This window comes from Sipha flava, unplaced genomic scaffold (genome assembly GCF_003268045.1).
Source record: "Sipha flava isolate LNK unplaced genomic scaffold, YSA_version1 215_pilon_pilon, whole genome shotgun sequence".
Taxonomy (NCBI): domain Eukaryota; kingdom Metazoa; phylum Arthropoda; class Insecta; order Hemiptera; family Aphididae; genus Sipha; species Sipha flava.
In genome coordinates this window covers 68,923-82,290 of record NW_020272834.1, presented here as the reverse complement: position 1 = coordinate 82,290, position 13,368 = coordinate 68,923, and the positions used below count along the sequence as shown (strand labels likewise).

At 27.9% G+C, this 13,368-nt stretch overlaps 1 protein-coding gene across 1 annotated transcript in view; it reads right to left on the bottom strand.

The window, feature by feature from the left end:
- Window positions 1-13,368, bottom strand: part of LOC112682931 (lachesin-like) — a 228,650-nt gene that overhangs the window by 180,438 nt on the left and 34,844 nt on the right. Inside the window, exon 2 of the mRNA XM_025553715.1 lies at window positions 4,072-4,181. Within this exon, the coding sequence (XP_025409500.1) occupies window positions 4,072-4,181 (110 nt within the window). The remainder of the gene's footprint in view (window positions 1-4,071; window positions 4,182-13,368) is intronic.

The window sequence follows — 13,368 nt, the reverse complement described above, 5'->3', positions numbered from 1 at the left end:
TCTTAATTAGGTTAGGTAGGTCAAAATAGCTTTTAATTTTGAAAATGTTTAATTATGTTGTATTTACTATAAATAATTCTTGAATGAATACTTTCAATGTTCTGAAATCCGGATTATTTTCATCACTAATCGAAACCCATACAGAAAGCAGTGCACACAGCGCCGAGCGTTGACGCGAACGTGTACGCGAATCGTTTGAAAATTATTCGTTGGTGGGTTTTTGCGCGAACAGAATTTCGATAAAGGTCCAAATATGCGACATACAAATGTAATTCAACCTACCGATAAGATTGTATTGATCTACATCGCGGTTATTGTCATTATGGGCATTTTATTCTATTTATAGGAATATTATTTATGTATTTCGGGACCGAGAAACTCTTTTGAAAATTATTAAAAATAAAATTAAAACTGGAACAACAATTTATATGGTCACCAATGAAGAACGTACTCAACATTAAATCATCACGGATTCAATCATCATCAAATAGTTGACCGTTTAGAATTTTTTATTGATCAGGAAACCAGAGCACACACTTAACAAATCAAAATATGATATTAAAAAGAATGAGCCGTCTCCTTTGCCAGATAGACAACTCCAAGAAGAGTGGTGGGGATCGTGCCAAAATCCAAAAACTATTTTTAAGATAACTTTTTGCTCCATATGAAAAAGACGTTTCATAACAACACGAACTGAAACAATACAGTTGTTGACGACACTGAGAAGTGGAATAAAAAAAAAAAAAAAGGTTAGTCAACATTATTCGTGTTTTACATTTATGGCGTACTGGACCGTAAATCAGGGTGTAAGTCGCATATTGGACCGTAAATAAGGATGTAAGTCGCATATTGGACCGTTATTGGAACGTACTGTCTGGAACATTTCTCGGCTAGCGCAATCCGAACCGTCTAGAAACCGTCCAGTGCCGCTCAGGATTCCGTGAGTTCAACAATTACGGCAGCGTCCGATAAAGTAACGATGTACCGAGAAAAAAAAAAGGTGAGCGTAATATCGGATTCATTACACGTGTATCAAAGAAATTGCACTCGCCATTGCGTTTGAATAATGAAAAAAACTCTCAGATTCAAATAATTCTTCGATCGTTTCATTTAATTGTTTTTCTCTTAAAGGCTAGTTCAGACCATGCCAGTAATTTAGTCAAGTAGCAAGTATATTAATAACTAATCATGTATGAACAGATCGATTTAGTCGAGTAGTTTAGTAAAGTAATATAGTTTAGTTAATCTATTCTATTCTATTTTTTTGGTCGAGTAGCAACCCCCTCTTTTCCAACTGATAACTATTATTGATTTTGATAATCACTTTTCACAGCACCAAAACGACTCCTAATATAATAAAACAATTTTAAACTCTAATTGTGTCTGAACACTTTTCAGTCACTAAACCGTTTAGTAGTTAGTAAATCACTAACCACTCGACTAAATTACTGGCATAGTCTGAAGTAGCCTTAACGGTTATTGGTATATGCTTTGTAATTGTAATAAACGATATTTTTTTACGTGAAAAATTTAATACCTGTGGAGTTTCTTTTTTTTTTAATAATATCAAACGAACGTGAATCGGTAATGGTATAATCATTTAATATTATTATTAATTATCGAATGTAATTCGACTGACTTCAAATCAATGATGACCAATGATGATAATATAAACGTATACTAGCTGTGGAACCTCCATTAGACAGGAACGTAAAAGCCATTATTCAATAATTAGAATTATTATTATGAGCATTGTTCAAAGGTTTGATGAACAGTTACATTTTGACAAGGCTCTTATGGATAGTAATAGTGCTATGTAGCTACGAATTCAAATTATATTTCGCTGTATCGTATAATATTATAGTGACTACATGTGCATTAAATGCACACATTGTATAATATTTACATATTTAATATATATTGTATATATTAAACATTGAATCAAAAAATAAATTAAAAACTCACAAATTATTTAAGAAAACTTATGAAAATAAAAGTAAAAAACTTATTCCATAATGTATTTTACTAAATTGTTATATTTTGGAATATATTTGGAAATATAATTTAATCAACCCAATGTAAGTTACTTCAAAGTATATTGAATTTGTTATTATACAATCAAATAATATCTAATAGTAGTTCAGTTTGTTAACAAACTAAATAACTTAAAACAATATAAAATAATTATTGAAATTTTTTGATGGTTTTAAAATATTTATATGAAAATTTAACAGTTTTTTTTTTTTTATTTTTTGTGATAAGTGGGTTTAAGAAAACAATTAATGCCATAGATTATGCCTAAATGTATGATTCGGGTAACGAATGAATGAATGATTTTAACCTGGGAATTGGAAACAAGGCCAGTCTAGTAAATTTATGAGCAGTTTTAACTAAATAACCTCGGGGACGCATTGGGATCTTTTGAGTAATCTATATAACATATATGAACCAAATACCAATAAATCAGCACTGTGCCCATAGAACGTTAATTAAGAAGTAATTCCTTAGTAATTTAACAGATAAATAATACAATTCATATATAGTACATTTATTGAGTTATTATATGTAGTAATTTAATAAAAATAATCATGAGAAAACGTTAAAGTGGAAATGTATGTCCAGTACAAAAAAAATAAATAAATAATATGCTGTAACCAACTAGGAAAACAATAACACAATTAATTAAAAAGTATTAATCGTGAAATGTTGGTTCTTACATTTTATGAGTGAGTTTTAAGAAAGTGTGGGGGCACCTAAAATGTTGTACAATCATGGTCTTATGCATCATTGAATTATCATTGAATATATCCGGTGAGGAACTTGTAAATATTTTTAATTCAGAATGCATGTTTTTCTGTTTCCTATGATGCTGAACGAATAAAAAAATAATAAACTTTTTAATTATCTTTCTGCTAATTACAATTGCAACAAAATACGACATAATACTTATTTAAATAGATAATTAATAAAAAAAAATACTACAAATATAATAAAAATGTCAAAAATTATTGAATGTTCAAAATGTTCGATAAACATGAATTAGAAAGTAAAAAGATGTAAACCTATTTTCAAATAAATTATGAACATATCTTAAACTGAAAATCAATTAAATTGTTGTGATATTTTATTTTTTGTTCAGGGTTCACAAAGATTTTGTTTTTTAATATGATAACCTACCTTTGCGTTCAGTTTTGAATTGACAACTAATAATTTTCTCTGACAGGAATAAATGGAGCAAATACTCAATTTAAAATTTACAGGCCAAATTAAAATATTTTATCTTACGTAAATACAATTCATAATTATATATTTATAATTATCTGTTCAAAATTAAATTTTACACGTAACCATTATATATCCGGTAAATTATTATTCTTTGTATAAAATTCAACGATAATAAATGTTAAAATGTTACGTATGTCTCTTAAAATATTTTATTTGGCCAAATATTTGTGATATCATTGTAATATTAGATACTCAAATATCATACGGATGCTATGGACTAGAAAAATTCATTATATTTTAATATTATAGAAAAATATCTGTAATATAACGTTTGCAAAATAGTACGTCTATTTTCGAATATTATATTTATTTATATTTTTATATTTCTATATATTTTCAAAACATGCTATTGGTCATAAGCAGTGACCACCAACGTTTTTTATTCTTTGAATAAGCGGTTGAACTATCTTATTTTCGGTTTATTGGATTTGCACGTAAGCTTTCATAACTTTCAGTGACATTCATCCAGATGTGAATTAAAGAGGAGTAAAGTCCTTACGGATCGCATTTCACGCCACAAAAATTGTATTTTATACTACTATATTTGATTCTCTATTTTTCTTTTTCTTATTTTCTCTAGCAGTTTTTTTTATTTTTATTTTTTTTTTTTTTTTATTTCAGTGTCTTTCGTGACACTTGATCCAGCAATAAAACCATGGCTCCTTTTACTTGTTAAAAACTGAACTAAAAACCAGCAGTTAAAACTGTTGTTATAGTTTCAAATGAAAAGCAAACTAAATGCATTTACGGGGGGATGAAAATCAATTGCAAATAAGATTCAAATACTTTGTAATTTCCCAAATTGCTGACGACACAAGGCAGCGAAACGTCTCTTCCCACGGGTATCGTAACGTTCGGAATAGGCTCAGCGAACTGGGGTTCCAACATCGATAAAACTGTAACATAAAAAATAAAAAAATTACATATTATATATTTTGTTTGCATACGCATACGTCAATTCTGAAGTAATTTATTTGTGGAACAATTGTAAATAAATAAATGATCATAAATAAAAAAAAAATGCAACCGACAGCTGTTTTTTTTCTAAAAAATCTATTCAATTTTAATAAAATATTTTCTGTACAGTTATAAAATCGATATTAAATAGTTGTTTGTATAGATTAACGATTTTTATTTTAAAATTACATTTTTTTTTTTTATTGTTTTCAATTTTTTTATTTTTTTTTTTATTAGTCAAACACATTTTTTGCTGGATGAATTTCTATAGAATTAAGTGGTACCAATTAATTTTAATCCATGGATTACATAATATTTTTATCTTTATTTTTGTTTCCAAGAAAAGCTAAGAAAGTTTTGATTTTATAATTATTTAGAAAACTCGCTCCATAAATTACGTCCGTTTTTAAAAAAATAATGATTTTTTTAGTGTTTTATTTTTATAGAATTTGAAATTTTTTTATAATGACTACATGCAGTAATAGCTAAGTTAATTTCAATGAACTGAAATCATATCTAAAGAGTCTTAATAAAAGTTTTTTTTGTTTAACAATTAAAAATTACTTATTCATTAGTCTATACTTTGTATAGCCATCAACAAAGTTTTATTTAGAATAACTTTACAAATTCGATAATTTATCACTGATAAAATTCTATAGTTATATATTAACTTGAAGTCAATCGTTTTTTTTTCTTTTTTTTTAAACAATCTCAATATTTAATAAATTTACCTTTTTTTGATTTCATAAACAATAGTGGCAATTATTATACTTTATAAAGACAGTCATATTTTAATATGCATTTTTTCACTTTGTTGTTTACAACGTGGTTTTTAATTAAAAAAATACAACTTTCTAAAAATCATTAGTTATTAATTTAATATACCATTTTAAATTAATTTTTCATTTAAATCAGACACTAAAAACATTTTCCCAAAAAATCGTGTTATTCCCATTCGTCAAGGAAATAATTGAAATAAATTCAGATTCTCGTCTACTGTGAATATTTGAATATTTAAGTATCAAATGTCTCCACCATTGGATACAAAATACGTATTGGTAGTTTAACATTGTTTTCTCGCTGAGCAGATTATAACATTACATTCGAGTTCAAGCAAATTTACCTTTTAGTCTTTTTTTGTTACTAATGAGCAGTGGTGCAATGAAGGATTGTTCATCATACGCGATAAAGATTATGTTATTATAAGCATTTCATGTTGAAAAAATAATAATCATAATTACAATAACGATAAAATGTAGCGAGAAACGACGGCAGTGACGAGTTTAAAACGTAGGTCTTTTGTATAGCGATGATAATACATTAACTGTGATATAAGTGAATTAATATAACTTAGACGTCTATCTGTCGAAAACCAAGTGTATTCTATTGTTACCTTCATGAATGCTGCTAGTAAAAAAGAAGATTAAAAATTAATACAATATAATTGTTGAGAAACCACTAACGATAATTATACTAATAGTAATAATAATACGAATAAAGGATGTCTCCATTTACTGTCATTTGTACAATATAATTGTCTGTCTATATAATTGTCGAACATGTGGGTGGTTATTTTTCAAATACACACACACACACACACACACACACACGCGTACTTAATTGTAAACGTACGTGAACTTTGCTAAATTTTTGACTGGCAGTGTTTTAGACAATAAAATGTATGGTGAAATATTATTATGGCGTTTCTCAGCGCCAAACGTATTATGTAAACGAACAATTAATTATGTGAACGAATCTGTAAACACCCGAAAACTACTACTCTGCGATCGACGGCGGAGGTGGAAAAAAAAGTCGTGAAACATCAGAAGGACAAGACTAATAATTCCACGCCCGGTCCGAAAAAAAGAAATCGACCGTTTCGGCGTGACAAGTACGGTTTACTTGACGCTATTATCTCCTTCTTTTTTACCCTTAGAGATCCGCGGCATTCACGTTAAGCGTCCAAGATGCTTTTTATGTTCGCGCTCCAACTACGCTAAATTCAAAGTTCGAATGTTGTTAAAATATATGAAAAAAATGCGTTGTTGAAATTGTTTTTTTTTTTTTTTATTCGAAAACCTATGGCTTCAACGATAATTTTTAAAGGGTTTCACGTGCCACAATAGGTAAAGAACCACTACTAATATATACGATTATTATATCGAACCACAGTACAATCTTCTTCTGATTAATGTATAAATCGCTTGCTTTTCCTGACTCCGCTATCGAATCGTTACACATTTTTCCGTATTCGTATTTTCTCGCCCGATCGCCCGTAATTATAATATTTTGATTATTAAAACCAAGACCACGGTTGTTGTCGTTGTAAATTCTGCGTTTTCGTACAAAACCTGGTCGTTAAGTCCACTGATCCGACGTATACTGGAGATAGAATTGAATGATTGACAGACCCGCGATGACGTATTTTTGACTAAACATATTATACTATTTTATAACTGATTACACTGATAGCCCGAGCCAAAGTGTTTTTAAAGTTCCGAACAAAAATATTTTGTTGGTAATAATTGTTCATTTCAAGTGTACTTCCAGCGTGCGTTATTACTAATGAGTAATATTGAAAATCACAAGATAATCATAATAAAACTGTTATGATAATTATTATTATACATTACAAATATGGAAATTTTTTTGATCTATAGTAAAGATAACAACAAAACAACTTAAATGACGTTTAACAAATGCTAAATGTTTGCGATTATAAGTTCATCATAAAATAACTATTTCCAACGAAATAAAATGGAATTGTACGTAGTCTTATGTACACATAAATGTTTAGCTGTTTTACGTTAGTAAATTATATTAAGTAATATATATATATATATATATATATATATATATATATATTTAATTAAGTAATCATGATATTATGCCAATGTCAGTTAAGTTTTTTTTTGTAGTGACATTTTAAAATACTACCACTATATCTTATTGTTTGGAAAGTCCTATAAGTCTGTTCATTATGCTACGAGTACATGGATCAAAAATATAAATAAAACATTTAAATCTATATTAATAATTACTATAAATATATACACAATTTATAAATATTTTATCTTGGGACTTTACAAGAAAAAAAAATCATTAGTAGTTCACCGAATTTTGCATTAATATTCAAGATACATTTTTATATCAATCAACGTGGTATATTAATGTGATTTTATTGTTACAATCAGGGCTTGAATTTGAAAAAGAAATTTCGTTTTTTCGTTATTTATAATTATAACGTTACAAATTTTTTGTGTTTTACGTTATTTAAAATCATAACGTTATTCATATTTTGCGTTTTATGTTATTTTGATATATAACGTTTTCAATTTTTGTATTTTACATTTTCTTAGTTTCAACGTTACATTAAAACGTTATTATTACATGGGATTTAGAAAGTAATTTTTTTTTCTGTATCCTTACCTCAGAAGTTATACAGAAAAGTATTAATTGTGGCTTGGTTGTGACCAATGGTTTTCAGTTTTCACTAGTATTAAAAAAATACTGATCTAAAAACATATTAAAATAGTATTTCATATTGTAAAAATTTAAAAAAAAAATATTTCTCATTTACTTATTTCTAAAAAGTGACATGATAAAATGAAAAAATTTAAATAAAAAAATTTCTTTAACATTTACAAAAAGAAAATTATAGAACATTATATTCCTCTTTATGAAATAATTTTAAATGATTTTTTACATGATTTCTTGTCCGTTTTGGATGAGAGCATTCATTTATTTGGCAAATACCATTATTAGTATTCACATTATACTCAAAATAAATTTGTTGAACGGGATTTTAAATCTTTCTTCCCATGTCTCCTAAGTCCTAATGATAAGAAAAATTAAAATTGTCCAAGATCTAGTTAGAACTTGAGTTATTTTATTAAATATAATAAAAAAAGTAATTCGTAAAAATTATTTTATGTAATACACCTACTATTAAAATATAATATATTATATTTATACGTACAAACTATCAAAATAGTTGGTTATCACTTTTCCGTCGACAATGATAAAATAATAAATACTTTCACCATGACAATAGTAAATTATTACTTATTATTAACACTTAAATTGGTAGATAACTAAATACAAGTTTACAGCTAAAGAATAAAATAGAATAGTTACCAAATAGTGAGTAACGAACACGATTAAAGAAATCGAGTTGACGATTAATAATTATAATATCAATAGGTTAGATAAATAAAAAAATTAATTAAATATCGATTGATTAAATATTTAATTTATAAGATTAATATTAATAATAATTAATATCTAATCTAATTTTCATGAGTTTTACAGACAAAATCCTTCCCCAGCGATATACATAGCTAAATATAAATACTGGAGCGGCCGAATTTAACGGATAAATAAGTTTAAAAAAAATCCAATAATAAAATAGATGTCAAAATAAATTCGAGTACATATCAAATTATTTTATATACCAATTTTTTTCAATATAAATCGGTTTTGCATTATTTTGTTTTAGGTTATGTTATGTTTGTTGATATTTTATATATTTTATTTTGCGTTATGTTATGATTAATTTTACTCTACATTGTTTTTGTTTATCATTATAATTACGTTTCCCAATTTCAATCGTTTTTTTTTTTTTTTTATTTATAATGTCATAATCATAACGTTATAATAATGTTTGCAAGCTTTGGTTATAATCAAAACTCTTTAACATAATATACATAGTAAAAATTGCGTTCTATATTTTATAATGCATTTAATTTAAATTATAAAATATATCCGTAGTTCGAATTTGCATCACCTTGTTTACGAGATGCATATACTTAAGTACCCCCCCTACCAACATAATTGTATGAAATAAAATATTCTGAAAAAGTCGAAAGAATTTATTTTTCAATTTAAATTTCAACAACAAGACCTAGATAATTGTTGAGCGGTTTTAATAGTTTTACATTTAATATTATATTTAGAAACATGTGAAACAAAAAAGTTTTGAATATAGTTCTGAATTTTAAATTGATGCGGAATAACGAAAACATGAACAAATTTCAAACTATTAAATAATTCATAGAGTTGTCAATCAACTTTATAAAATGTGTATACAATTAATAATCACACATTGGTACATAATTTATATACGTTTTGCTTTAAGTAAAATATTTAGACGCGAATCTAAAGAGCATTTTAGGTAACTTCTTTTGTTAAATTATATGTGTGAAATATATAAACTGCATATAATATAATTCACATTAAAAATGCATTTCTTTCGGCTCAAAATAATTTAACTTTTACAAATTGATTCGAAAATAATATAGTTCACATAGAAAGCGCTGTTGGCAAACGATATTTCAATAGTTCGATGGTTTGAATTAGATTTAACGCTGTTCGGAAAGGCATTGTTTGGAAAAAAAAAACAAGAAAATCTAAACATCTCAGACGTTTTTAATGTAATTTCAAACAGAAAAATGTCATGGAGATTTATTTCCATGAAGTCAGTCGTGAAACAGCCACACACCAGTGTAGTCGATTCGAATTTCTCAAGGGACGTTATAGAACATAGGTTCGAAACAAAGTTACTTATACATTAATTTATTTTTTATTATTATCATGTTGCCCATATGAAATCGGTTAAGAAACATGTTCAGATACTCGAAACAATGATGTATTCCGAAAAATTCAAATTTCAAACCTACCACGCGGATAACATTATCTGTGAATAACCGAACCGATTTATTTTTACTACCGTTTATACATTTAAGTAAATATTATATATTGGCGCATGATATGATAACAATAATAATACCTAAGAAGACGTTGATGAAAGTAAAATTTCTTAAAGATCGTGTTTTTGACGAAAAAAACCCTTGATTTACTTTTTCAGTGGTCCAACAAAGTAGATAGCTGAAGCTTCAGCAAGTGTCACTTGACAAAAAACCACGGTTTCTCAAAATATACGAGTCAATAAAATGGTATGCGACTATTACAATTGGCCTAATAACAATAGAATTTAAAACATTTGTAGTACAGACGATCGTGTTTTTAAAATTTTAAACGTGTTCCTTTCCAGCGAGGCATCGTTTTGATCGACTCTGAAGAATTAACCAGAACATTATGGACATGGTATTTATTAATTTGGAAAATTGATCTCTTAGATCTTTGATATAAGCATAGTTATTTTCACTAGGATCTCGTAAAACATAACAGATATCAGCATTGTATGCAGAGGTGTTTAGAGTCTGTGAGGTCTACGTAATCGTATTCAAACATTTCGATTATATAACATTGTTACTATCTTCATTAAAAAAATAATAATTATTGTTTTAATTAAGTATCGAGTGTAGCAGTCGCAGCACCTGCGTTCGGATGTACCTACAACAGTATAATGTGTTATACGCGATGACATGTTTATGATTATCAGCCGCGGTGCGCGGAAACCACGAAGAGAGAATTTCGTCGGTCTCTCGTTCATCCCGAGATTAACGCCCCCGCCACCACCGTGTACCTTCTGTCCGTAGCTGTTTGGTTAATGCAGTTTTTATGGGCACCGTAAATAAGTTCCCGTATGACTATTATTCAGGAGAGGTGGCAAGGAAGAGGGTGACTATACTTCACCTCATTTCGCAGCCCGCTTTTTCTCTCTCTATTTTCTTTCTTTTTCCATTTTCGAATACACCCACGACGGTTCACCGGGTCAGCCTAGCTGCGCTAGACTAAGGATACGGTGCGCACCATCACCGTGTTGCGCACGGTGCACGGAAAGAACAGATACTTTGTGGAAATATAATGGCGCGAGGTGATGACGGCGGAACGCGAAACATGCAGTTGCGACGGAGATAGATGAAGACGTGGAAAGACGGAATAAGAGTGGTGAGGACTGAAAGAATAAATACAAAATTGTGAGAAAAGGAGCAGGATATTAAGAAGGGGAGAGAAGAAAGAGAGGGAAGGACAAAAAGAGAGAGAGATAGAGAGAGAGATAGAAAGAGATGGTTGATCAACGAAATGGCTGCTTGTAATGAGAATAAACGGTCCGACGTATAAAAACCATCTGGTTCCACTGGATTCTTTTTTTTCTCTCTCGCTTCTTTATTTCTTTCAAAACATCATGCCATAATGGCTCGCATGGCAGAAGTTTCGCCAAAACGATTTTAACCAAGATCGCGACATTTTACACCTCAAGAAAACTCGTGTTTTCATCAGTCTCATCGATGATGAGGTTTTGTTTGGAATATAAAACAATATAATTTAAACGCACTGATTATGTTGCATAACAACGACAAGAGTAATATTAGTTTATAAAAAAATATAAATAATTTTAAGATAATATTAAGATTTTGAATAAAATGTAAATCGTTTTTTAGGACCACTTCGATAATTATTCCGAAAATACGCAATCTATCGCATTAAGATCACCGATTATTCGTCTTATCAAGTTATAAACTAATTAATTTCCCTACACTGAGCATATGATATAAAATATTTAAAGTGTTAATTATGCTTCAATCCAGACAAATTTTATCAGTATTATATTAATTAGTACCTATTATTTGTTATCATACACGTAGATTTTGACATAAGATTTTAACATTAAGGGTGCAGTTTGTACGCATTTTAAAATCACGTCGTCGTACGAGAGCAACTGATGGATTTATGATTTACTAAATATTGACAAGACATATTTTGTATAAATACTAGTTTTTCCCATCCAGTAATTTTCGACTAAAAGCAGTGGACTTAGATTTTTCCATTTGTGTTACATTCTTAATATACAATGTACTAATCAGCTAAATTATATTTTAAAAATAATTTTTACTCGTTACTATGTTACGAGAATATTAATAAACTATTAGTATTTCGTACATCCGTAAAATACTCAAGTAACAATATGTTTTACTATAGAACCAAAAAACATGTTAACATTTGTTTAAAGCCAATTAAATCTCAACTAACTGTGAATTACTTAATGTGGGAATGCGCACCTAATTTATTAATTACGTTTAAAAAAAAAAAAAAACGTTTATGCTGTTTTTACTTTTAAGCTTTGGACATGTTTTTGTTTTCCAATTAGTGGAGTACATACATTTATCATAATGTTAAAATGGATGTAAATTTATTGTAAATATATTATCACGTCGTTATGTAAGTAAATTGATAAATATATTTCAAAAGCTGTAAAAAATTTATTTAAGACGTAAATCAACTTTGAGTTGAGATATTAGTTTATTAAATAGTTCAGAACTCAAATGATAAAAGTTTGCTTCACATTAAGACACGATCAAATATAAAAATAATAACTATAATATGGTTGTCTATACTATAGTTGTTTAGAAAACGAAAACGTATGAGAGGATAAGCAATGATTAAACTGGTGATAATTTTATTTTTAAGTCACTAAAATGATAAGTAAATACATATATATGTATTAAATTAAAGACAATAATCTACGTAAATTTCAACGAGAAACCATAGGTAGTACGAATATTATCATTATTTGATTGTGTGATTATAGTTAACGTGAACGGTATAAATTAGAATATTACCATTTTCCGGTAAATATATTTTTATTTATTTATTTTTTTTTTTTTTTTTTTTGTTAAAACGAAAATAATGTCGATGTATTCAAAAACGATGACATTCAACACTCATGACTTTAAAGTTATACCAACATAACTGCAAGTAATTAGCCAATGTACTATTATTTATAATGGTTTTCATTATTAGTATCTATGTTAACGCGTTTCACGAGAGCGCGCAAATGTTTACCCGGACTAAATTAACCACTGATAAATGTGACAACGAATAATATATTCCAATAAACCGGTAATACGTGAATAATGTAGTTGGCTTTATGTAAGTCAATAACGCATGAGTTATTACAAGATAACAATGGAAAATATTTACGGGTGCATTAAAACTATAACTTCGTTTGCGATTTTGAACATAAAAATAAACTAAACAACGAGACACATAAAACATTAAAAGCAATTTCGTTCAAGATTTCAGTATAATAAATTTTATTATAGAACAATTTACGCATTCGTAGCACACATAATAATATAATATAATAATAAAAACGCGTTTTCGTTCTATTAAATTTCAATCTAATATTTTAACGTCGACGGAATTTGTTTTCCAACAAAA